Source organism: Carcharodon carcharias, chromosome 21, assembly GCF_017639515.1.
Source record: "Carcharodon carcharias isolate sCarCar2 chromosome 21, sCarCar2.pri, whole genome shotgun sequence".
NCBI classification, from domain to species: domain Eukaryota; kingdom Metazoa; phylum Chordata; class Chondrichthyes; order Lamniformes; family Lamnidae; genus Carcharodon; species Carcharodon carcharias.
Window position 1 is genome coordinate 71,904,587 of NC_054487.1, and position 27,642 is coordinate 71,932,228.

Below are 27,642 nucleotides of genomic sequence, written 5' to 3' on the forward strand. Positions count from 1 at the left end.
ACAACGCTCAAGAAGCTTGACACCATTCTGGACAAAGCAGCCCGCTTAATTGGCATCACATCCACAAACATTTACTCGCTTCACCACCGATACACAGTAGCAGCAGTGTGTACCGTCTACGAGCTGCACTGCAGAAATTCACCAAGGCTCCTTAGACAGTACCTGCCAAATCCACAACTGCCACCAATCTAGAAGGACAAGGGCAGCAGATAGATGGGAACACCACCACCTGGGAGTTCCCCTCCAAATCACTCACCATCCTGACCTGGAACTATATCGCCGTTCCTACATTGTCACTAGGTCAAAATCCTGGAACACCCTCCCTAACAGCACTGTGGGTGTACCTACACTACATGGACTGCAGCGGTTCAAGACAGCAACTCACCACCACCTTATGACAACGAAAGGTGGGCAATAAATGCTGGCTCAACTAGCAAAGCCCACATCCTGTGGATGAATAAAAAACATTTCATGTTGCTTGTAAGAACCAGAAGAAAATGGGTCTTTGCTGCCAGCAAAGTATCTTGTGCAGTTAATGCTTTTAAATGCAGCTGGTGGTTGCAAAAAGGCTGTTGGCTGCAGTTTGAAATGTAAAAACACCTTTAGTCTATAGAGGTTGTACAACAAACTTAGTCACTATGCACTAACTGCATAGACACAGCTCATTTGTGATTATTTTTTTTCAGCCTGTACAGAGCAATAGACTATTAGATGTACTGTACTAACCTGATTAGCACAAACAAAACTCATTGATTTAGAGAGTGCTTTTAGCTTTTATAATTGCTGGCAATGGTAAATGAGTTTTTTTTGCAGTTGGGTATAATCAGAAACGTAAGCTGTCAGCCTACCTTATTCTAACTGCTGCTGGATTTCTTGCGCCTAACAAGGTACTGGGTGGAAATGTCGGTAAGGACAGCAGTATTGTTTGACCAGTGGAATGCCACTATCCTGAAATGGGCAATGCAATATAAAATGCAGACAAATTAATGCAATCGCACTTATGGTTTTTTTTTTTAAGAACTTTGGATATGGGCAGCACTGGTTCATTTGCATTTACTCTTCATCCTTGGATTCCCTGAGAAGGTGGTGGTGGGCTTTTTGCTTCATGGTGATTGTTCATACAACTGACTGACTTGCTAGACAACTTCAGAAGACGTTAGGAGTTAACTGCATAGTATGCAACTGGCTTGATCGGCCAGGTGTGATGGGTTACTTTGCCTGCAGGATATTGATGCACCGATTGGATTTTTAGTCTGGCAGCTTATGTGGCTATTTTGCAGGTGCTACATTTAATAATTTCCATTTCACAATCTGCCATGGTGGGATTTGAACTCTTAACCTATAGGTTGCTCATCTGGTACTGTAACCAGTGCACTACCATGCCTGGTGTTTTACTTGAGAATCTTCCAAGATTGATTTCATTTTTGAAAAAGGAATTTTGATTAGAACCAGGAAAGATTCACTCACCCTCTGTTGTTTACATGTTCAGACACTGGTTGATGAGTTATTTCTGACTTGACTTGCCTTTCAACTAAAAGTGCAACATTTAATTAAATTATGAAACTTGATCTGCAAATTTCTTTCTGCAAGTTGTTTTTAAATAATTTGCAGAGACTTAAATTCTATTATATTACCCACTTCTGGAATTGGGACCTAACTCCAGAGTCTTTCTGTTGCTTGTGCATCATCCTTAAAAGCATAATTTTAGAAATTTGTTAGATATATGTCGTAAATTTCTTGAAATAAATTCTTGCTCAGTTGTTAAAAGTTGAGTAGTTGAGGCAGAGGGTATTCCATGTTCTAAGGGAGAATTAGATCAATATTTGAAGCAGAGGAGAGTATAGGCTTTAAGGAGAAAGTAGAGTAGCGGGATAATTATTGAACTGCTATTGCAATGAGCTGGTAGTGTAGCTATGATGATCTCAATGCCAGCCTTTTCTGTTGTAAACTTTCATGGTCCTATGATTCTAAATATCAAAATATGTAGAAGATGGCAAAAAATGTGGAATTGGCCTCAAAGAATACCACTGTAATTGTTGATTAGTGATAAAAACAAAAAACTGCGGATGCTGGAAATCCAAAACAGTGATAGAAGCAGATCATCAAAAGATGTTACAGACGGCAGAATAAAAGAACACATAGGTGTTGAAGTTGGTGATATTATCTAAATGAATGAGCTAATTAAGAATGGATGGTAGGACACTCAAGGTATAGCTCTAGTGGGGGTGGGGGGGAGCATAAAAGATTTAAAAATATTTAAAAATAATGGAAATAGGAGGGAAAAAGAAAAATCTATATAATTTATTGGAAAAAAAACAAAAGGGGGAAGAAACAGAAGGGGGGTGGGGATGGAGGAGGGAGGTCAAGACCTAAAGTTGTTGAATTCAATATTCAGTCCGGAAGGCTGTAAAGTGCCTAGTCGGAAGATGAGGTGTTGTTCCTCCGGTTTGCGTTGGGCTTCACTAGAACAATGCAGCAAGCCAAGGACAGACATGTGGGCAAGAGAGCAGGGTGGAGTGTTGAAATGGCAAGCGACAGGGAGGTTTGGGTCATTCTTGCGGACAGACCGCAGGTGTTCTGCAAAGCGGTCGCCCAGTTTACGTTTGGTGTCTCCAATGTAGAGGAGACCACATTGGGAGCAACGAATGCAGTGGACTAAGTTGGGGGAAATGCAAGTGAAATGTTGCTTCACTTGAAAGGAGTGTTTGGGCCCTTGGACGGTGAGGAGAGAGGAAGTGAAGGGGCAGGTGTTACATCTTTTGCATGGGCATGGGGAGGTGCCATAGGTGGGGTTTGAGGAGTAGGGGGTGATGGAGGAGTGGACCAGGGTGTCCCAGAGGGAACGATCCCTACGGAATGCCGACAGTGGGGGTGAAGGGAAGATGTGTTTGGTAGTGGCATCATGCTGGAGTTGGCGGAAATGGCGGAGGATGATCCTTTGAATGCGGAGGCTGGTGAAGTGATAAGTGAGGACAAGGGGGACCCTATCATGTTTCTGGGAGGGAGGAGAAGGCGTGAGGGCGGATGCGCGGGAGATGGGCCGGACACGGTTGAGGGCCCTGTCAACGACCGTGGGTGGAAAATCTTGGTTAAGGAAGAAGGAGGACATGTCAGAGGAACTGTTTTTGAAGGTAGCATCATCAGAACAGATCGACGGAGGCGAAGGAACTGAGAGAATGGGATGGAGTCCTTACAGGAAACGGGGTGTGAGGAGCTGTAGTCGAGGTAGCTGTGGGAGTCGGTGGGTTTGTAATGGATATTGGTGGACAGTCTATCACCAGAGATTGAGACAGAGAGGTCAAGGAAGGGAAGGGAAGTGTCAGAGATGGACCACGTGAAAATGATGGAGGGGTGGAGATTGGAAGCAAATTTAATAAATTTTTCCAAGTCCCGACGAGAGCATGAAGCAGCACCGAAGTAATCATCGATGTACCGGAGAAAGAGTTGTGGAAGGGGGCCGGAGTAGGACTGGAACAAGGAATGTTCCACATACCCCATAAAGAGACAGGCATAGCTGGGGCCCATGCGGGTTGATCAGTGATTTGCTGCTGAATTGCTGTGTCCTGTGAAATGGCACTAAAGATGAGTGTGATTTACATCCTATCTCAAGTAAGATCCTGAGAAAGAGAACTTTTCCTTTTTGTCCAACAAGGTGATGTATATTGGGGAGCGGACCTCTTCCTGTTTCATGTACCCAGTGAAATAAGCACTTCCTGCTCAGTACAGAATAAAACTCTTTCTTCTCTACCCTAATAGGACCTCAGCTCTAGCTTGAGAAGAACCAAATTAGGAGTACCAGTATGTTGCTTTTTAAAATTATGAACATGAATCAACCCATGGCCTTTTGGGTGAGATCTTAAAATTAATGCTAAATTAAGGACCATTTTGTCCTGTAGGCCAGAGATCAGTAGGAACTGGGTTGTAACTGCCCAAAGTCTGCTCAGTTAGCACCCTAAGAAACACAATTTTAACAACACATGACTTGTTGGCTCTTTTTCCTAGTAAACTTAAATATTTATTAAGTTATAGGTACTTGTCAATTCTTTACCACCACCCCCCCCAATTAGATGAATGTAGTCAGTGGAAAAAGTCATTGTTAGGTGTCATAGGAAGAATTGCAACCATTTGCTATCTCAAAAGAAACAAAATCATTAAATGGTTAGGCATAAGGTGATCCATATGAGGTTGTGGCTGAAAATTACTTTCATATGTTGACTAAATTATTTTAAAAATTGAACTGCAATTGTGCAAGATGTGTTTTTATGTTAATTGTCTTGAAAATAAATTGAGCCTGCATTTGTGATGTTCTAAACCTACAATTCAGCATGAGCACATTATGTAGTGCGATAATTGAAGCCATTTACATTGGGTCACCAGAGAGCAGAAACAGTATTCAATTCCAATCTCCTGACAACTGCAGAAAGTGGTTTCCCATTATCAATCTCTACCACAATGTGAAGGTTTGGTGCCTAATGATATGCTTCCTTTATTATTTAAAACTAAAAATTACTTTTTGAGGTAATAATATTTCCTGGCAAAATATCAGGTTGTGAAACAGGCAGCTCTATCTATTCAGGACTTTAGCACAGGATTTCACCTGATAAGTTGTTCTATAACTGCTTATCCCTGTATTATCGAGTGGTAGAACTTGGGTTCTGGAGCATTTTATTATATAATTGCCATTGGCTTGTCTTGACTCTTTATATTTATAGTTGTCCATGTCCCATGGACAGTTGAAACCAAGAGCACTTTCAGGTCAAGTGGGCATAAGAGAGTGGAGGGAAATAACTGGGCTGGCAAATGAGTTAAAGGACAGGAGATGAGATTGGTGAAAATAGGCAGAGAATGTGGTTGAGTAGGAGTGGGGGACAGCTAATATGCAGGAAGAGAGGCTGACGGTGCCACAGCAGGGTGCACAACCTGTGGGGACAAAAAAGGCAGGTACCTATGATATCACATTAAGATTCTTTCTTAACGCTACAATTCAACGGAATTTTTTCCCAGGGTGGTGGTAGGTGGAAAGTACAAATTGAAAAAAATGGAGATGAGCAATGTGAGATATCTATGGGTACAATGGAAACCAATGGAGATAGGGTGGTGTGCAGATATCAGTGATGGGTTCCTCAGGAAGAGGAAGAGTTTGAAATGGAGATACTACACCACCGCAGCACTTGGTGGCCAGAGCCTGTGCGGCTGTCAATCAGCTTTTTAACCATTAAAAAGTGTCTACAAAGTAACTATTGTTTTAAACGTTAGTTATCATTTAACACTTAATTTCTATCACAGTGCCACCTACAGGAGTAACAGGTCCAACAACCACAACAGCAACTTGCATTGATGTTGTGCCTTTAATTTGTGAGGGGAGGAATTCTAGTGAAGGAGAGCCTGTGGAGGGATTTGAGTATTCACCTGCAAGCAAAACTGTTACCTGTTGTGCTTATTTATTTCACCCCAACTGTGAAAAGTTGTTGCAGCAGCTAAAGGAAAGAGTAGTTGAAGACCTTCCACTTTCCCTCCCTTTAACCAATGGAATACACCATTCTCTCCAAAACAGTGCAGTAAAACATGTTTTTGAATTTTCTTCCAGCACGCTGTGTGATATGCATAATTGGACTCCTTCCAGTTTTAAACATTTCCTTAGTGAAGTAAATAACCAAAAGTAAAATCCATAATGGTGAAAAAACCTGCAACTTAGTTTTTAATTTAATCAAAAAAAAATTACTTAAAACAGCCAACGTAATCCCCAAAAACCTCCAGCGAAGATGTGTTCTGAAATGGCCATGAGCTGACCTGCATTTAATTGCAAGTTGATTGTTGTGGTCCTGCAGCAGCTAGTAAAATACATTGCTCATCTCCATTTCTTTCAATTTGTACCTTCCACCTACCACCACCAAAAAAAATTCTGTTGAATTGTAGTGTTAAAAGAAAGAATCCTAATGTGATATATGATAGCATAATAAGTCACTTGCCTTTGCACATTGTCGACCTGTCCATATGGCCTTTCACCTAAATATAAGACTAGAGTAGTCAAAGGTAACATCGTCGCCCCCTAATTGCCTTCTCGTCCAATTAGTTTTGTCCTGTATCTTGTGCCATAATTAGTGTCTCCACATACACATCCACCTGAATAGATTTGATTGTTGCTGTTATATTGGTGACTAGTCAACTGAATTATAATAAAGGCCATTTTACACATAGTTCGTCCATGTTTGTAAAAGGGCATATATCAGTTCTGTCGGTTGCCTGTTTATGGCTGGAACGTAATTACTAACAAAGTTTTCAATGCTTTTTGAATTTATTGTAAATTGATAATTTTAGCAATGAAGTTACAATGATGTGTACAGTTATGACTGCCAAGACTGGATAAATATAAGGAAGATACATGAACTTGTGTTTTAGTGACTTCTTTAACGTATACATACATCAAGTACTGTTCCATTCAACTTTTATTCAAGATTTTCTTTAGAAACTGGGTCAGTTACAAGAAGCTGATATAAGGTACTTGTTTAGACCCAAGACAAAACTTTCTCTTTGGCAAGTGTATTTTCAGCAAAGAATAAGCCTGAAACTTGCTTGTCAGATTTTGTTAAAAGTTTATACCTGTCGTCATTTTCAGTTTTCTGTGGCAATTTACTGATTCATGATTTGAGGCCTGAAATGTCAAAGTATATTTGAATTCCACATTTTCGAGATTTAAAATGATTTACTTAAGTTGCTTCATATATGTTACCTAATCTTTATAGCTATTTTCTTTCTCTCCCTCCCTGCCCCTTTTATGTAAATACACTGAGAACAACTGAGACCTGACTCAGAAAAGGGCAGACTGGGTACTAAATATTCTTGGATACAGGATTCATGAAAGATGGGGAAGGAAAGAAAGGAAGATGGCTGATGATATTAATTAAAGAGAATAGTACAGTCCTGGAGAGAGAAAATGTTCTGGAGGGATCAAAGGCAAATTATATTTGATTAGAGCTAAGATACGATAGCAGTACTATGACACAACTAGGTGCATTGTATCAGCCATCAACTAGTGGGCAAGATCTAGAGGAACAGATTTGGAAGGAAATAACGGAGTGGTGTAAAAATGATAGAATAGTGATAACAGCAGACTTAATTATCCTAATAAAGACTGGTAGTGGTGGAAACGGAAGATTTGGGGAAGTTTTTGAAGTGCATTCAGGAGAATTTTCCATGTTGGTGTGTTTCTGGTACAACCAAGAGGGAGCCATTGCTGGACCTGGTCCTAGGGAATGAGGTGGATCAAGTGGATAAATTGTCAGGGGAACATGTAAGAGACAGTGATCATAGTATCGTTAGGTTTCAGTTAGCTGTGAAAAAGAACAAGAATCAATCCAGAGTAAAAATGATAAATTGCAGGAAGACCAATTTCAATGGGGTGAGAGTGAATATGGCCCAGGTAAATTAAAATCCAAGATTGGCTGGCAAAAGTCTTTTAAAAAAAACAATGGATTGCCTTGAAAGAGGAGATTGTTCGAGTACAGTCCAGGCACAATCCACCGAGGGAGAAGGATAGGACAAGAAAATCTGGATGACAAAAGTGACAGGGGTAGGATGAAGCAGAAAGAGTGTATATGATGGATGTCAGGTTGATAATAGAAGTGAGAACCAGACTGAATGTAGAAAGTTCAAAGGGGAAGTGAAAATGGAAATGAGAAACAAAGTGAGCATAAGACTGGCAGCTAACATATACAAGGGAATCTAAAAGCCTTCCATAGGCATATAAATAGTGAAACTGTGTTAAATGGAGGAGTGAGTCTGATTAGGGACTAAAAAGGAGATTTATGCATGGAGACAGAAGGCATGGCTGAGGTACTAAATGACTATTTTGCATCTATCTTTACTAAGGAAGAAGATGCTGCCAAAGTCATAGTGAAAGAAGATGTAGTTGACACATTGGATGGGCTAGAAGTTGATTAAGAGGAGATTTTACAAAGACTGGCTCCACTTAAGTCACCAGGACTAGACCAGATGCATCTGAGGATACTGAGGGAAGTAAGAATGGAAATTGGGGAGGTAGTGGTCATATTCTTTTCCTCCTTGGATACAAGGGTGATGCCAGAACACTGCAAACTTGTAAATGTTATACCCTTGTTTAAAAAAAGGTATAAGGATAAGGCCAGCAACTATAGGCCAGTCAGTTTAACCTCTGGTAGGAAACCTTTTATAAATGATAATGCGGAACAAAATTAAGTCATCTGGACATTAGTGGATTAATTAAGAAAATCCAGCATGGATTTGTCAAAGGCAAATCATGTTTAATTAACTTGATTGCATTTTTTGATGTAACGGAGGCTTGAGGAGGATCATGTGGTTGATATGGTGTACTTGGACTTCCAAAAGGCATTTGATAAAAATGCCACATAACAGGTTGGTTTACAAAGTGAGACAAGTTGGCCTGAATTTTGCTCTGGTAATGACAGCAAAACAGAATTTTGTGGTTCAGACATATGCAGAATATCACAAAAAGACTGCTATCAATAGAAAAAAAGGGACATGATCTCCCTTGCAGTCATGAATTGGTGAGAATTTCCACTCTCTCGCTGCTAGCCTCACTGTAAGAGCCTTAGAAAAAGTTGCACTTTGTTGAATGAGGCAGAACTGAGTTTTTAAGTGTACTAACTTCATAATTACTGCCAAACATCCTAATTGGCCTAGAAGGCTAACTTCATATTTGTAGAACCTCAATTATATCCACAATAGTTAAAAATTCCACATTTTTAAACATTTTTTTAGAAGTCTGTTTATTTTCGCTTCTATCTTAACATAGTCATACATTTTTTTTTCATTATCTGAAAAGTGAAGGATAGTAGGTGGTTTTGACTTCTTGGTTTGCTATGTATGAACACTTCAGTTTGTTTGCTGACATGCTTACTGACATCACTGCTGCTGCAGACCAAGACATCCCCTTGACTTGACGCCAGATTTAAACTGCACTGAAGAAAGGGGAATTCCTTCTTTATATCACTTTATAGATGCCCTTTGTGGGTAGCTTTCTTCAAAGTCAGCGGAGAGTGCCTTTGTTTTGCAGCTAATTGCAAAATCCTGGCCATTCTTGCCACACTTACATCTTTTTATCTCTTTTATGTTGTCATCTAAAATACACTCCTCCTCCACCTTGAATTTAAGCTGCCTGAAAAAGTACGAGTAGGTGTTAGTATCTTTTCTCATTTCATTTTACGCTCTTGTGTCTACTTTCAAAAACATTTAATCCAGGCCTTGGAAACAAAAAGTACACATTTTCAGTATTACCATTTGAAAATGTTCTGCCAGTTCAGCAAACATTCAAGGACTAAAAAAAAAAGAACTTATTTATGACCTTCTAAAAATTGCAGCACTAATGATATAAACTGGTTCCAGTTAGAAACTAGAATTAAATGATAAACTTGCATTTAACTAGTAAACTCAGAACTGAATTTTCCTAATAAAAGATGCTGTATCACTTTGTTCTCCTATATCCCTACCCTCAACCCAAATGTGTATTTAAAAAGTTAGCTGCAGTGCCAATCAACACATGTTTTGGACATTGCTATCAGCATCTTTTAAGAATACTCTTAAATTTCTACTCTTAAGCCAATCTTGAGGGTCCTAAATTTGGAGTGATGCAGCATATCTTCTGCACACTCTTCTGGCCATTATTCTCTTTCTGCCAAGAGAGACATGAAACAGCACATGCTGAAAGTCATCATGCAGTCAGAGTCAGATATGAAAGATGACGAGCAGAAGATAGAGTAGGAACAGAAGAATGATTTCACTGCGGAACTCCTAAGTGGCACTGCAGTATATTTAATGCACAGTGGTTGCATTTTTCATGATTGGAAACTTTAATCTCAGATGTACAGCAAATTGGTAGTCTCTAAGACCAAAGAAAAACGCAAATAAAAAAAAAAAGCTGTTTCCAGCCGCATGGTTTTTTAAAACAAAAACAAAAACAGAATTACCTGGAAAAACTCAGCAGGTCTGGCAGCATCGGCGGAGAAGAAAAGAGTTGACGTTTCGAGTCCTCATGACCCTTCGACAGAACTTGCGTTCGAGTCCAAGAAAGAGTTGAAATATAAGCTGGTTTAAGGTGTGTGTGTGTGGGGGGCAGAGAGAGAGAGAGAGAGAGAGAGAGGTGGAGTGGGGGTGTGGTTGTAGGGACAAACAAGCAGTGATAGAAGCAGATCATCAAAAGATGTCAACAACAATAGTACAAAAGAACACATAGGTGTTAAAGTTAAAGTTGGTGATATTATCTAAACGAATGTGCTAATTAAGAATGGATGGTAGGGCACTCAAGGTATAGCTCTAGTGGGGGTGGGGAGAGCATAAAAGATGTTTAAAAAAAAAAAAATATTTGTTTTGTATTTTTTTTATAATGGAAATAGGTGGGAAAAGGAAAATCTATATAATTTATTGGAAAAAAAAGAGAAAAGGAAGTGGGAAACAGAAAGGGGGTGGGGATGGGGGAGGGAGCTCACGACCTAAAGTTGTTGAATTCAATATTCAGTCCGGATGGCTGTAAAGTGCCTAGTTGGAAGATGAGGTGTTGTTCCTCCAGTTTGCGTTGGGCTTCACTGGAACAATGCAGCAAGCCAAGGACAAACATGTGGGCAAGAGAGCAGGGTGGAGTGTTAAAATGGCAAGCGACAGGGAGGTTTGGGTCATTCTTGCGGACAGACCGCAGGTGTTCTGCAAAGCGGTCGCCCAGTTTACGTTTGGTTTCTCCAATGTAGAGGAGACCACATTGGGAGCAACGAATGCAGTAGACTAAGTTGGGGGAAATGCAAGTGAAATGCTGCTTCACTTGAAAGGAGTGTTTGGGTCCTTGGACGGTGAGGAGAGAGGAAGTGAAGGGGCAGGTATTGCATCTTTTGTGTGGGCATGGGATGGTGCCATAGGAGGGGGTTGAGGAGTAGGGGGTGATGGAGGAGTGGATCAGGGTGTCCCGGAGGGAGCGATCCCTACGGAATGCCGATAGTGGGGGGTTGAAGGGAAGATGTGTTTGGTGGTAGCATCATGCTGGAGTTGGCGGAAATGGCGGAGGATGATCCTTTGAATGCGGAGGCTGGTGGGGTGATAAGTGAGGACAAGGGGGACCCTATCATGTTTCTGGGAGGGAGGAGAAGGCGTGAGGGCGGATACGCGGGAGATGGGCCGGACACGGTTGAGGGCCCTGTCAACGACCGTGGGTGGAAAACCTCGGAAATAACCATTTCTTGAGAAAAGCTGTGTGAAGACAATGTTTGTTTATTAACATTAAACAGTGCTGTCCACATTTGCAGACTTACTTACATCAACCAGTTCAAATGATGCCATTCTTCCTTATTTGGTAACATTTGATTTTTGCCTAACTGAAAAGACAAAGCATGACAAACATTAAAACGAAAACATCCTCCTCAGAGGAGGAGTGCAGTTGTAATTTCCTGTGGGAAACTTGATTTTAGGCAAAAACTTCAGATCAGGTCTTTTCTAAGTTTTAATTTCTAATTGAATTAAGGTGGATTAAACACCAAAATATGATGGTAGCTTACTCTGCATGCAATAGTGAATAGTGTGGTTAATGTAAGATCATATACAACCCTGCTTTAAATAGATCAGCTGCGAGCTTATGAAGGATAAGATTTTGGTTCCTGTCAGCTTAATGGGCAGGTCAGAGGTTTAAAGATCCAGGTGCTTCTCAAAGCCTGGATAACAGTGAATAATGCTCCACTGAACTCCTCACAAAGGAGTGTGCTAAGTTGAGCCAAAAAATGTCTTTTACATTCAGCATTGTAAGCTTTATCATTTTGTATGTTAGGTAGCATTGCAGCAGGGTGCAGCTGTCAGAAACTAGAAAGAACCAATGTTTTAGAAAATACACCTTGATGGCTGCTTGAAGTGGGTGGAGAAATTTGTACCCGAAGTACCCATTATGAAAGCCTAATCCATGAAATGATGGATAGCTCTACATTTTAACTTGTATGCACAATGACCCTATCTGGGAGACTGTTCCACAGGTGGGAGAAACTATATGAAGCAACATGAGTTTAAATGGTTACAAATGTCATACTTGGTCTGATCTAAAATAGTTTTTTTTACATGTTATATTTTTTTCATTTATATAAAAAAATAGAATCGAAAAATATAGTGGAATCAAATGCGTAATGAACAGGCTAAGTCTGATAAGGTAGTAGAACATTGCTGTTTAGGAATTTTGTTAGAACTTGTTCCAACTTGTTTGCACCTGAGGTTTTAGCCAGTTAAGCTGGATTAGTTAATAGTTCTAAGTTTGAGTATGCACAGCAATGTTAATATGGCATGTATATCATATCACAATCTAAAAGATGGTGGTCTTTTAAATGAAACATTTAACCATTTAAAAAGCCTGCCATTTTGGAAGGCCAAAAGGGGAACGAGGAAGCTGGAGACTTGCATGTTAACAGTGACAGAAAGGAAAGATCCGCTGATCAATTCAGCTTGTCTCAAGCAATTGTGATGCCTTTTGCACCAAAATATATGTACACTTAACATCATTCAGATCTACTTACAACTTCTCCATTAATGAAGCAGCCTGTGGTAGGACCTAGGTAATGTGTGCTGACAGGTTAAGGTAAAATTCTCTGTTCATTAACCACCAACTTCATCCTGCTCCCTGGGCATTGTTTAGGACTGAACTAGATGGCTTGAAATCTTGATGTCCTATTTGATGTTGAGTTTCTGATGCCATTTTTTCTCTATCATCAAGACCACCTACTTCCAGCTTTGTAACGCTGCTTGTTTCCATCCATCTTCATCACATCTGCTAAAACCACATCCATGCCTTTGTTACCTTTTGGACTTGACTATACCAGTGGTCTCCTGGCCATCTTACACCCTCCACAAATTTGAGCTCATCCAAAACTGCATCCTAACTCTTGTGTTCGCAGACCTATGTTGACTCCTCTGGCCCCTTGCATATCCCTGATTTTAATTGCTCTGCCATTGGTGGCTCTATCTTCAGCTGCCTAGACCTTCAGCTCCTGGAGTTCTCCATTTACTCATAATCTCTCCACCTCTCTACTCTTTTTTTCTTTTCCTTTAAGATTCTCCATAAACCTCTTTGTCTGTTCTAGTATTTCCTAATGTGCTCAGTGTCAGATTTTGCTGGATAACATTCCTGTGGCATGTTTTGGGATGTTTAATACTTTAAAAATTGCTGTATAAATGCTTGTTGTTGAACACAAGTGACTGTTTCCAAATGAGGAAATACTTACTCCTGACCTTTAATGAAAGTATCGCAATCTCTTCGGTGTCAAAACTGGATAGAAGTTTAATTAAGCCAGCTATATCAATAATATGGCGACAATAGCAGGGTAATTGCTCGGTATGCTTCAATGAATGGCTCACTTCCAGACTCCTCGCTGGTCACAGAGGTTAAATCTAGAATATTCACTACTAGCCCAGATGGGTGCAACCACAGCAACTGTCGAAGCTCAACACTATCATGGCAGAGCTGATATTTGATTAGTGGCCCTGCCACTGGAGTCAATATCCATCACCTCAGTCACTAATGCCCTGAAGCTTCAGTATGCAATAAGTATGCATTGCAGCAGATCACTAAGTTTTCTTGAACACTTCCCATCCCTGCAAATTCTATTGCTGAGAAAGACTTAACTGTCATGCCACTCAGTTCTCTAACTCATGCATTTTCCTGATTTGGACATGTATCTGCATTGTATGATGCCACTGGGACAATATCCTCTAATTCCCTACCTTACACTATTGTGGGGGCAGCTCCTTCAACATCAGTGGTACAAAAACACAGCTTAGCATTAGATTCCTTGGTTAAATAGGGACTCGCAATAAATGTGGCCTTGCCAGGGTCACCCACACTTTGACAGCAAATAGTAAATATGTTGTAGTAAATATTTTAAAACAAATCACTTTATATAATCTCTTAATTCAAAGATACTTAATCCAAATTACTTAATTTTTGCACTAAATGCCTACTTATTGGTGTTTACGTCATCCAATAATTTGAATTGTGTAGTTACTTTTGTTTAGTGCAGAATTGGCTTTGGCTGAGCAGAAATAAACTATGCTATGTTATTTGCAACTCCACATGGTTATATGGAATTGAAGTATGACTGTAAAACGTCTTTTCCAGTGAACAAGTTTTAAAGCTGTACTTGAAACTTTTAGAGCAACAAGCATAAAATGTTTTATGTTTTAAAATGGAATAAAAACAGAAAATGCTGAAAATACTCAGTAGGTCTAGCAGGCATGTGGAGAGACAAAAAGTTGTCATGATCTTTCTCTTTTGTACACAAATGCGAACAGCCCCAGGCTACTGCTGAATTGCAGATACAGTTTGAAGTTTGGGAACAAGAATATCCTACATGTTAACCTAATGATATATGATTCCAAACAGATGGGAGCAATGTTGCCTGTGACTGGATCAGCTGCACTTATTGAAACAGTGCATATAAAGGAATCATTTCAGTACGGAATATATAAGTATTAAGATGAGTGACCTCCTGTACCTGAGAAAATATTTTAAGTAACTTTGTTACTATCTAGTATAGAAGCTAAATATTACATGCTGGAAGATGCCCACGGCTGACCGCGATAACTGCTTGTGAAAAGAAGCATTCTTTTTCAAATGCTTAACAACCAAAAGCACCTACATTGATATTTATTTTCAAACCAGCTTCAGACATGGCTATAGAGGTTTGCAGGTTGGAAAATAGCACTCTGGTGCTTCTCTTTTGAACTTATTGAGTGTTTTGGAAGCACCATGTCTTTGTGCTTAGCTTTCTTAATGCTACAAATCGGTGGGGTAAAGGATGTTCACTGCTGAATCACGATTTTTGCTTGAGGATGAACACTGCAGTCTTGGCTCTCGTTGAGAGCACATGTGAGGAAACCACAGCTGTTTTCTTGGCAATTTTCCAAGTGCTGTGGCAAGAGTTAAAGAATCGATGAAGCTGGTTTCTTACACTCAGTCGGACATGCAGTTCCTTTCTTTCATCAAAGTAAATAATCCAATTGATTGCTTAGGTTTCACTGATTTCTCTTGAAGCTATTGGAATGCATTCTTTTTTTGCTTTGATTTGTGATAATGATTTTCTTGATCATTATTCCTTTAACCTTCCGACTTTTAACTTGTAGGATTGTGTTAAATTAAAATAATTATAGGAAGGACATGAAGGATAGAATCCAACAATTATGTATGGGTTTAAATAGAATCACTACTGTATGGAACCATTCTAAAATTGTGAAACCATGGCCCTTGCTTGATTTGCAATGGTACTTTATTAATTGCATGAAAGGTATGGATGTGTTCAGTTTACACTCTTCATCTTGTAGCTGTGAAAACTAATTATATGATCTTCATGCATCATTGACTGCTTAAGAAAATTTTTTTTTAAATTAAGGAACACTGAACTGGTTAAGTTCAAAAGTAATGGATATGTTGAGATTTAAATGTGTAGTTACAATTAAATTGCTTCCTGTCCCTCCACATAAGTAGGCTATTGCTTAAAGCATAGCTTTACAAAATAATTCTTCACCTTCTTGTAGACATTACACTCCAGCGTTTCTTGGGAAACATATTTTGAAAGCTTGACATCTACATTACCTTTACCTTTAAGGCATTATCTTGCTTTTCCTGATATGTTAATAACCTAGACCTTAGCCTACAGGCACAATGTCAAAGTTTGTAGATATGAAACTTGGGAGTGCTGTGAACTCTGAGGAGGATCATGTAGAGCTTCAAAAGGGCATAGGAAAGTTGGTGGAGTAGGCAGGCAGATGAAGTTCAACGCAGAAAATGTGAAGTGATTCATTTTGGTAGGAAGAACATGAGACAATATAAAATGAAGGTACAATTCTAAAGGGGGTGCAGGAGCAAAGGACCCAGGTGTATATGTGCATAAGTCATTGAAGGTGGCAGGACAGGTTGAGAGCATGGTTAATAAAGCATACAGTATCCTAGGCGTTAATAATAAGCGGCATAGGCCTGTAACTTCCGAGCAACCCCAGCATTGGATTTGGGGGTACCCCAAAGATTCATTGGGGAATCCTTCCTTGGAAGTTCCCAGGTAAGGATTTGCATGGCAATTGCCCAGAAGTGCACATTTCCTCTGGACAATTGCACTGCGCTGGGAACCATCCAAAAATGCAGTTTAAATTGCAAACTTCAGATGGCTCCGCCGGGGTTATACCAATAGTTACAAAGAAAAAGTTAGAATTAAAACCTCATCTTTCTTCTGAGTAAATATTGTAAAGACCCAAATCGATCCCATGGGACTCCCCCCGCGACCCCAGCCCCCCACAGAATTCCAACCCCACTGTTGTCACACCCCTCCCCACGCCCTGGGCCTTTGAGTGCCTTCGGCCTCAGGCCCCTGACCTCCGAACCCCAATTACCCCCCCCCCACCCCGGCTGCAGCTTGGGCCCCTCCAAAAGCACCCCCAGATATCCAATTGCCATGCACCTCCCCTGGACCTCAGACCCAACCCACCACCCCTCCGCCCCCACCCAGGTACCTCCAACCCTCTTTTCTCATCCAAACCCCACCCTCCAAAAGTGGACCTCCGACCCACCCCCAAATCCTATTCGCTTACCCTGGCTCTTTAAACTTAACTGTTTTACAGTAGCAGCTGCTGTAAAAAAGGGGATGTTGTCTCCTTGAATCCGCTGGAGCTACACTTTGCTGGGGGCTGCAAGGAGTCTTCCGATGCAGGCCCCAAGCAACTCCAGCAAATGGAAGTATCAACGTAATTTTTAAGACTAGGTAAGTAGATATTTATTTCTTCTAATTCCTGTGGGCCAGCACTTTCCGATGCTAGTCAGAAGTTATGGCCCATAGAATACAAAAGCAAGGGGGTTATATTGAACTTTTGTATAAGACACTAGCCCGGCCTCAGCTGGAGAATTGTGTCCAGTTCTGGGCGCTACACTTTAGGAAGGATGCAAAGGCGTTGGAGAGGATGCAGAAAAAATTCACAAGAATGGTTCCAGGGACAAATAAATTCAGTTATGACGATAGATTGGTGAAGTTGGGACTGTTCTCCTTGGAGCAAAGAAGGCCGAGAGGAGTTTTGATTAGAGGTATTCAAAATCATGAGGGACCTGGACAGAGCAGTTAGGGAGTAACTGTTCCCACTTGTGAAAGGATCGAGAGCGAGAGTGCACAAATTTAAAATACTTGGCAAAAGAAGCAAAAGCGATATGAGGAAAAGCTTTCACGCAGTGAGTGATTAATGTCTGAAATGCACTGCCCAAGAGTGTGATGGAGGTAGGTTTAATCGAAGCATTCAAAAGGGAATTCAGCTGTTAACTGAAAAGGAAGCATGTGCAGGGTTATGGGGAGAAGGCGGGAGAATGGTGCTAAGTGAATTGCTCATTTGGAGAACCTGTGCAGACACGATGGGCCGAATGGCACTCTGTGCTGCTACAATTATGTGATTATTAGTAGTTTTGAGATTTCTATAACACTATTATCTTCAAACACTGATGCTTTTAGAACAAGAGACCTATGATGCCAATTCTGCTGAGAATCATGCTTTATTTAGCTTTGTGTTATATTTAGCAATTGTAAAACGCAAGTTTTTTTTTTTGGCTCAATACCAAAGAAGAATAATGCGTAGTAAATGACGAAGTACTTCGTCACTATATCTAGATTAATACAAAAGTGCAATATTGACAGCAAAAGAGAACATTGATTTTGTAATTGGAAAATATATTGCTTAGTCTTATAGCTCAATATCCAACCTTGCTAAAATCATGTTGTGTACTGCTGCTCATTGATAATAGCTTGTTTTTTTTCCCCAGTTACCTTGAAGCTTATGAAAAGGTACATCACTTTGGGGAAGATGATGACGAGCTTAGTTCAGGTAGTCAACGGGGTCCAGTTCCTGTTGGTGGGGTACCTTCATCGTACAGTTACCAGCAGCATATATTGTCAGGTAAATAATCATTAAATTGTGATTCTGGTCCAGTGGTCCTGCACTAAAACTTGAGTTGTTATAACCTTTATAGCTTTTATGAAACATTCTGTGGCACTCTATATTCCAATTTAAATATTTCAATTTATATCGTCAATCATTGGAAATTTTCAGAATCATTTTTGCAGCTGGTGAATAGGCTAGCGATTTGAAAACTTGCTATCCTTTCGGCACTTAAGGTATTGAAATAAAGACAAAAAAAATAGACTGATGAAGGCCATATGGAATATTTCAGATCAAATTTTCTGAAATTAATTTTTCCTTTTGTGGAGTTCACATGTCAGTTACAAAATGTCAACAATATATGTTCAAGCAGCAATGACAAAATGTTTTTATGAATCCACACTTTATCTTCTACACGAAGGAAAGATCTGGAGTAAATCTTTTTATATGTAACAAATAATACTCTCTCTCTCTCTCAAACTTTATGGTATCATTTGCCTTTCTTAGCAGTTGTTTTGTCATGTGGTTATCTTTATAAGGAATTTTGCCTCAATACACTATTTAAAAAAAAAAAAATTGCAGCAGTTAAGATATTAGTACGTAGGAGTACATCGTCCATGTTGTGGATGGGATGCTACTTCTGGGAGTTTTTTCAGTTGATTTTGAGGAAACGATTTGCTGGCCATGATGCACCAAATAACAGCCACAATTTCTTTTGAGAATTAGACATTCTAGTGGTATAATAACACCAATAACTATAGTTAATTATCATCACAAATATGAAACAGCAGAAAGTACAGAAATTCTCTTCCAATGGTTTCGTAGGAAATTTGTTGAGACTAGCAAAACAGCGCATCAATCCAAATTTTCAGAAAGGCATTTGGAGTTTGGGAGAGAAAGTAATGTCTGAAACTACTTGGTGCCTACAGAGAGCTTCTGAATTTTGTGACCAGTAAAGCAACTCGTGGTGCCTATTGCCTGGCAAGTTTATGTATTATAGAAACATAGAAAATAGCAGCAGGAGTAGGTCATTCATCACTTCGAGCCTGCTCTGCCGTTCAATATGATCATGGCTGACCCTCTATCTCAATGCCGTACTCCCGTGCTCTCACCATACCCCTTGACGCCTTTAGAATCCAGAAACCTATCTATTTCCTTCTTAAATACATTCAGTGACTTGGCCTCCACAGCGTTCTGTGGTAGAGGATTCCATAGGTTCACCACCCTCCTGAGTGATGAAATTTCTCCTCACCTCAGTCCTAAATAGTCTGTCCTGTACCCTGAGACTGTGACCCCTTGTTCTACACTCCCCCTGCCAGAAGAAATATCATCCCTGCATCCAGTCTGTCCATCCTTGTCAGAATTTTATATGGTTCAATGAGATCTCCTCTCATTCTTCTAAACTCCAGTGAATACAGGCCCAGTCAGCCCAATCTCTCCTCATACGACAATGCTGCCACCCCAGGAATCAGTCTGGTGAACCTGTGCAGCACTCCATCTCCTGTGGCAAGTATAAGCTTTCTTAGGCAAAGAGACCAAAACTGCACACACTACTCCAGGTGTGGCCTCACCAAGTCCCTGCACAGCTGCAGTAAGACATCCTTGCTCCTGTACTCAAGTCCTCTCGCAATGAAGGCCAACACCATTTGCCTTAGCTGCTTGCTGCACCTGCATGCTTGCTTTCAGTGATTGGTGTACAAGGTCACCCAGGTCCCTTTGTACATCAACATTTCCCAATCTATCACCATTTAAATAATACTCTGCCATTCTGTTTTTCCTACCAAAGTTAACTTCACAGTTATCCACATTATACTGCTTCTGCCATGTATTTGCCCACTCACTGAACCTGTCTAAATTGCCTTGAAGCTTCTTAACGCCTTTCTCATCACTCTCAGTCCCACCAGGGTTCGTGTTGTCAGCAAACTTGGAAATATTACATTTAGTTCCCTCATCCAAATCATTGATATATATTGTGAATATCTGGGGCCCAACATAAAGCCCTTTTGGAATACCAGAATCTCATTTTCAGTCCTAATCTTCTCATTGCCATCTTACCATCTCTCTTCATATGGCCATGTGCAATCAAATGAAATATATATCAATTTATTTAATATACACTCCACTTGAGTTGGTAACTGTGTTTACCTGTGAGGAATTAGTATCGAAGGAAGAATGGTTTTATTGCCAGTATTTCTTTAGAGCACTTGATCATTTTTGGTTCAACTAAACTTCAGCTTCTTCAGCAACATCTGCTATTTACAACTCAAACTACATTCTTCAGCATAGCTGCTATTTCACTTATTTTACAAACATTGGTTCATCTCTTGCACATAAATGCATTTGTGAATCAGTGAAAAGTAGCACTTCAGAACGTCAGTCAGTTAGGTCAGTTGTTTTTAAACAAGTCCCCATCAGAGAAAGTTCTCTGTTTCTTCTTGTGCCCTACTATAAGATTTATCTTTGAGTGTGGGTCCCTGGAGACCTAATATTTGAATTGTTCCCATATTATATGTTTTAAATTATTTACAAGTACATGTCGTAGATTAGATACATAAATATCACTGTTCCTGTGATAGTAATTTCTCTCCCACTTGCCTGCCCTACCTGTTGCCCCACAGTTGCTTTCAGCCCAATCAGGTCATCCAAGTGAGGTTATTCGACACTGGACATACATCTGGCACACCTAAAAATTAATTTTGTTGCCAGGTGGAGTAAATGGGCATGCTTCTCCACTGGAATGAAAAGCCCTGCTACTGTATTAAAGTTTAACGTAGAGCTTTAAGCAGCAGCCCATGCTGTATCTCTCTGCCACTGGTTCATTCTCGATTAGAATTCTAGCAGAATATGTACTGGATCATTTCATTTAGGATCCTCACAGCCAATTCTATCTATTTGACCATCATAGAATTTGGAGGATACCTATGCTGAAAGAAGTGAGTTCTGCCGGGGCTTAAATTATTGCAGAGATAGTTACAGTGCAGGCTGTTGCTTTAAGCTCTGATTTTTGCTTGTCTGCTTGGCCCCCTCCTATTTCTCTTCTGCGTGATGTCACTTGGTGACATCATCCAAAACAGTGTGTTGGTTTTTAACAAATATGCTGACGACACCCAGTTATACCAACATTTCTCAAGATTCTCTACTGTTGCTGAATTATCAGACTGCTTGTCTGACATTCAGTACTGGGTGGACAGAAATTTCCTCCAATTAAGTATTGATGAGACTGAGGCCATAACAAGCATCTACATCCTTCTCCTTGACAACTGTCTGGGACTGAACCAGAATGTTCAGAACCTTTTGGCGTTGTATTTTACCCCGTTATCAGTAACCGATCTTTTCCACACAATCATTATTTCCACCTCTGTAATGTTACCTGACTCCACCTCTGCCTCAGCTCTATCTGTTGTTAAAACCCTCATCCATGTTTTTGTTACCTCTAGATTTGGCTGTTCCAATAAGTTTTTGGTTGGCCTTCCACATTCTACCCTTGGTAAATTTGAGGTCATCTAAAACTCTGCCTACGAATAACTTTCATCAATTTCTGGTCACCTATTTCCCCTCATGCTGGCTATCCTACGTTGGCTACCAGTCGAGCAATGTCTTGATTTTAAAATTCTTGTCCTTATTTTCAAATTCCTCCATTACATATCTCTATCTCTGTAATGGTCTACAGCCCCACAACTGTCTCAGCTGCATAAGGTGATTATATTAGAGTAGATGGACAAACATTTGTTCAAAAGGTAGGTTTTTCTGAACTATATTGTAACCTGTCAGGGGCAGAGGGCTGCATTAAGGAATACCTCAAAGGAGGAAAAGGGTATTGAGGAGGATATGTTTGAGGGAATTCAAAAGCTTAAGGCCTTGTCAGCACAAGGCACAGCTACCAATGGTGGAGCAGTCAAAATGGTAGATGTTCAAGTACAGCCTTTAAATTTTTTTTGACCAAATGTTTGTCTATCTACCCTAATGTCATTTTATGTGACTCAGTGTCACATTTTGCTTATAAAGCTCCTGTGAAGTGCCTTGGAATGTTTTATTACCTTAAAACCATTATATAAAAGCAAGTTTTAGTATTTCCTATATAACAGAGCTGATTATTATTCATCCAACCAGCTCAGTTCTTGGTAATCTGAACTTTTTTTCTTGTAAAATCAATTTGCAACTCAATTCTTCCCTTGGAACACATGATTCAGTATACTTGTGCAAGATTTGGATAGATATAGCAGTTGGATTTTTACCTTCAACACTGAAGGTGGGCAGAGGTAATATTTTTACTCCTGTTTATTATTCTGCCTGTTTGTAAACAAAAGATCTAAAAAAAAACTAATGAGCAGATTTCAATGACACTTGGTACATGGGGTGTGGACTGAGGAAGAACTGATTAGTTTTTGGCAGCTGGATCCTGGATTTTTTAAAAGGATCAATCAACATTTGGCGATAGGGTGAATTGACTTTCTTAAGGTGGTTGTGGGTTGTTTTATTTAGAATGTTGATTGTTTTAGAATGTTGTAAATTGTCTCAGCTGTTGTAGTGGAATTTGCCATAGCTGTTAAAATGTGAGCAGAGTTTGCAGAGCAGGTTGTTGGATGTGGATTGGCCTGAAGGTGCCTCTGTAAGATGGAAGCCCTTAATAAAAATGTTGCATTTTTTAGATTTGTTGTTTCAGGGCATCAACCAGGCAGGGATAAGCTTCATGGAAGAGCTGTGTAATTGTAATAATGTTGATTTAACATTGTATGGCGGAGGTATGAACTCTACTGAGTGTCTTCTTTACTTGTTATTTCTGTTTCCACTGAAGATTTGTGCCATACCTGGACGATATCATTGGACACTCTCTGAATCACTTGAGATATACCGATTGCAGATCACTAACACATTACCTTCTGGGGCCAGGTGAATGAAAATTTGCTTGTTGGAATAGCCTTCCAAGCAAGAGATTTAGTGCATAGACAGGATAATTTCCATATAGTGGGCTATTTGTTCAAATTCATGTAACCAAGATTGGAGGAAGTTTAAGGACCATTTTTAAACCCAAATGAACTGCACTATTCCTAAAGGATTATGATAGTTATGGTGAAAAATGTAAACCACACCAAGTGCAAACAATGGTGTTTTCATTGCAAGTGACATGGTGTCAGTTAATCAAATGCATTCAGCTATCAGGGAAGATTTTATTTTGGATCTTAGGATGACATGCAGACTGCTTAAAACTGGAACGAACACGAGAGATGATATTAAAAGCATTGTTTAATTTTGAGGTCATGTGTGTGGTTAACCCATTTAATTTATTTATATATATCTATATATTTGTCTCTATATATCTATCTATAAATATATATAAAAATAAATAAACCATCCAAATGGGTTAGCTAAACAAAGGGAGCTGGGAGTGCAAATATAGAAATCACCAGAAGTAGCAACACCAGTTAACGAGGCCATTAAAAAAAAATCACACTAAAATTTGTGGCTAGAGGGATAATTGAAAAGTAGAGAAGTTATGTTGAACTTGGATCAAACCTTGGTTACAGTGTACAGTTCTGTTTGCCATAATACAAAAAGGATTCAGAGGTTCTGGAAAGCATTCAAAAAAGATTTACAAGGCTGATGCTAGAAGTTCAAGGTTACAGCTATCAGGAAAGGATGAATTGGCTGGGTCTCTTCTCACTTGGAAAGTGCAGACTAAGGGGTGACCTAAAATTATGAAAGGTTTTTACAGTCTAGACTCAAGAATGTATCCACTTGTGAGGAAAAGCAAAAATGAAGGCCAATAATATAAGATAGCCACCAAGAAATCAAATAGGGAATTCAGAAAAAACTTTGTTACCCAGAAAGTGGTGAGAATTTGAAACTCACACCTCAAGGAGTAGTTGAGGTGAATAGTATAGATGCATTTAAGAGTAAGCTAGATAAGTATATGGAGGAAGACGGAATAGAGGGTTATGCTGATAAAGTTGGAAAGGATTGGAGGAGGTTAGAGTGGAGCATAAAACCAGCATGAGCTTGGTGGGCCAAATAGAATATGCAGTATAGAAACAGACTATGTAAAAAGTTGAGCAGTCACCTGTGAATGCAGACCTTTCTCAGCTGGTACTGACTTCTATGATGGGTGTTTCACTAATATTCCCCTTGCAGTGAAAAGTTGTAAGGGGAGGGACATGCATTGACATTTTAGAAATCAGCTTAACAATCTGTGCAGGTGGAAGATCGCCTGGAATGCACTTGATAATTGGCCAAATCAATAAGATTTTGAAGTTGTGCAAATATTTCAGATAACAGTGGTGGATGATTAACCTTGATGCAAATCCAGCTAAAATTCAATTTTCTGTTCAATTTTGAATTTCTCACTTGCTTTAAGAATTGAACTGGGATGTTATAACCGGAGGATTTTCCTTATTCTAACCATGTGATGTGAGAGCTGTTGAAATGTAGATTTAAATAACTGATGAAGTAATTTTCCATTTCATTGCTTCTTCAGTTTTATTTATTGTAAATGTTTCTTAAACATTTTTCATTCCTCTGTTTATTCAGGAAACCTAGGCAACATGGGTGGCTTTCTTTCGGGTAAACTGCATAAAGATGTAATAGCTCAATATATCTGTGTCTTAACCTGCTTTTTGAAGTCACAAGAAAAAGATTGGCAGTCCAAAGATGTAACATTGGCACTTTCAGCATTTTATCCCTGCTTCTGGGGTTGATTCCTGATTTTGCACTCTACTTTGGAATTGTTTGCAGAACAGGTTATGGATATCCTGTTGTTGTAGTCTGCTCCCTGTGGTTTGGAAAAACATCTATTCTGTCTTAAATTACTTAATTGCAACTGGTTTGCAGTACTATGTGGTGCACAGTGGCGACTGGTTGGAATTGACCAGTCTATAAGACAAATTAAATTTGTCCTCTGCCGCCCTCAAAATAAATTAGGCAAGCTGCACATTAAGGCAAACCACACAGTGCACGCGTTGGGATATTGTCGTTTTTAAAATTCATTCATGGGATGCGGGCATCGCTGCCAAGGCCAGCATTTATTGCCCATTCCTAATTGCCCTTGTCCAGAGGACATTTGAGAGTCAACCACATTGCTGTGGGTCTGGAGTCATATGTAGGCCAGACTAGGTAATGAAGGCAGATATCCTTCCCTAAAGAATATTAGTGAACTAGATAGGTTTTTACAATGGCTTCATGGTCATCAACAGACTTTTAATTCCAAATTATTTTAAAATTCAAATTTCACCATCCGCCATGGTGGAATTCGAACCTGAGTCCCCAGTGCATTACCCTGGGTCTCTGGAAAGCTAGTCCAGTGACAATACTACTATTCCGCCATCTCTCCTTTGCTCTGTGCTAATTATAGAAAACTATACAAATAACATCCCAGAAATAATTGTGAATGGAGCTGAAAGGCAACTTAAAAGCCCAAACACCAGGGAAAGGATACTGAGAAAATTATTAGAATTGAAAGCTGACAAGTCCCCAGGTCCTGATGGACTTCATCCTAAGGAAATGGCTGCTGAGACATTAGATGCATTGGTGGTAATTTTCCAAAATTCCCTAGATTCTGGAAAGGTCCCGTCAGATTGGAAAATAGCGAATTTAACGCCTTTATTCAAGAAAGGAGGGAGACAGAAAGTAGGGAACTGCAGGCCAGTTAACTTAACATCTGTCATAGGAAAAATGCTGGAATCTATTATTAAGGAGGTTATAGCAGGACACTTGGAAAACCAAGGTGCAATCAGGCAGAGTCAACATGGTTTTGTGAAAGGGAAATCGTGTTTGACTAATTTATTAGTGTTCTTTGATGAAGTAACAAGCAACGTGGATAATGGGGGAACCTGTGGATATGGTGTACTTAGTGTTCCAGAAGGCATTTGACAAGGTGCCCTATCAAAGGTTACTACACAAAAAAAGAGGTGGTGATGTAGGGGTAACAGACTAGCATGAATAGAGGATTGGTTAGCCTATAGGAAATAGAGGCATAAAATGGGTCATTTTCGGGTTGGCAAGATGTAACAAGTGCTGGGTCCTCAACTATTTACAATTGATATCAATGACTTGGATGACGGGACCAGAAGCATGGTTGTTAAATTTGCTGATGAGACAAAGATAGGTAGGAGAGTAAGTTATGAAGAGGACAAAAAGAGTCTGCAAAGGTTAAGTAGGTGAGAAAAAATTTGGCAGATGGAGTATTGTGAGAAAATGTGAACTTATCCTCTTTAGTAGGAAGAGCAGAAAAATAGCATATTTAAATAGAGATTTCAGAACTCTTGAGGTGCAGAGAGATCTGGGTGTCTCTGTACATGAATCACAAAATGTTGAAATGCAAGTTCAGTAAGTGATTACGAAGGCAAATGGAATGTTGTCATTTATTGCAAGGGGGAGTTGTAGTTCCGAAGAAGAGTCTTATTGATCTGTCTCCACAGATGCTGCCAGACCTGCTGAGTTTTCCCAGCACTTTGTTTTTATTTCAGATTTCCAGCATCCGCAGTATTTCGCTTTTATAAAAGCGGAGATGTTTTGCCACAATTGTACAGGGTGTTGGTGAGATCACTTCTAGAGCACCGTGTACAGTTTTTGTCTCCTTAATTAAGAAGGGATATAATTGCATTAGAAGCAGCTCAGAGAAGGTTCACTTGACTGATTCCTGGGATGAGGGGGTTATCCTATGAGGAAAGGTTGGGCCTGTAGCCAATGGAGATTAGAAGAATAAGAGATGATCTTATTGAAACATACAAGATCCTGAGGGGACTGGCAGGGTGTATGCTGAAAGGATATTTCCCCTTGCGAGAGAGACCAGAATTAGGGGAAGCAGTTTAAAAATAAGGGACCTTCCATTTAAGGTGGGAATGAGGAGAATTTTTCTGGGGGCCGTGAGCCTGTGGAACTCTCTTTCCCAGGGAATAGTGGAAGCTGGGTCATTAAATATTAGTAAAGCAGAGGTAAAGAGACTCTTGACTAATAGGGGAGTTTAAGGGTATGGGGGTATGCAAGAAAGTGGAGTTGAGGCCATAAGGACCACAATTAAATCAGCTGTGATCTTATTGTATAGCGAAACAGGCTCGAGGGGCCAAATGACCAACTCCTGCATCTAATTTGTATGTTTGTGTGTACTAAGCCCTGGAGGTAAGTAGGGGAAAAGGGGAAGAGATGCTTGGGAGGGATGGCGAGAGTGGGCTAGCACACATTGCAAGCTCTGACTGGGACAAATTAATTTACAAATCTGGGTTGGAAATAAGCACAGGAGCCTTATTTCAGTATTAAAATGGGGCCTGGTGTCATTCCAGGTGATTCAAAGAGAGGCCTCAACCAATTTATCAGATGGCATATCAGGCATGGATCTTTGCCTTGAGAAATTGGTATTGCTGCCCCTGTTTTACACTTGTAAAATTGGCACAACAATATTGGATTCAGACCTAATTAACCCTGCTTTTAGTTGGTGAGAATAAATTAATTTAGTCTAGGGATGACGATGTCCCTCCAGAAAAAGAAACTGTCTAAAATAATTTGGCATAACATTTTTGTTTTCTTTTGCCATAAAATAATCCTTAGGATGTTTTATTAGAAAAAGATGGAAGTGTTGACATTTGCCTACATTTCTTTTCGACCAATACCAGCTTTCCCCATGTTTCAATGACTTCAGTGCTATTTTTGCTCACGTCATAATCGTAGATTTTATTTTATTTTCAGGATGTAGGTAACACTGGCCAGACCACACTTATTGCCCATCCCTACTTTCCT

General features: G+C 39.9%; 1 protein-coding gene across 5 annotated transcripts in view; it reads left to right on the forward strand.

Annotated features, from left to right (window-relative positions):
* Window positions 1–27,642, forward strand: part of arid2 (AT rich interactive domain 2 (ARID, RFX-like)) — a 112,628-nt gene that overhangs the window by 23,498 nt on the left and 61,488 nt on the right. For all 5 annotated transcript variants that reach the window (XM_041215746.1, XM_041215750.1, XM_041215747.1 and 2 more), the window contains one exon: window positions 17,801–17,934. In XM_041215746.1, coding sequence (XP_041071680.1) covers window positions 17,801–17,934 — 134 coding nt within the window. The remainder of the gene's footprint in view (window positions 1–17,800; window positions 17,935–27,642) is intronic.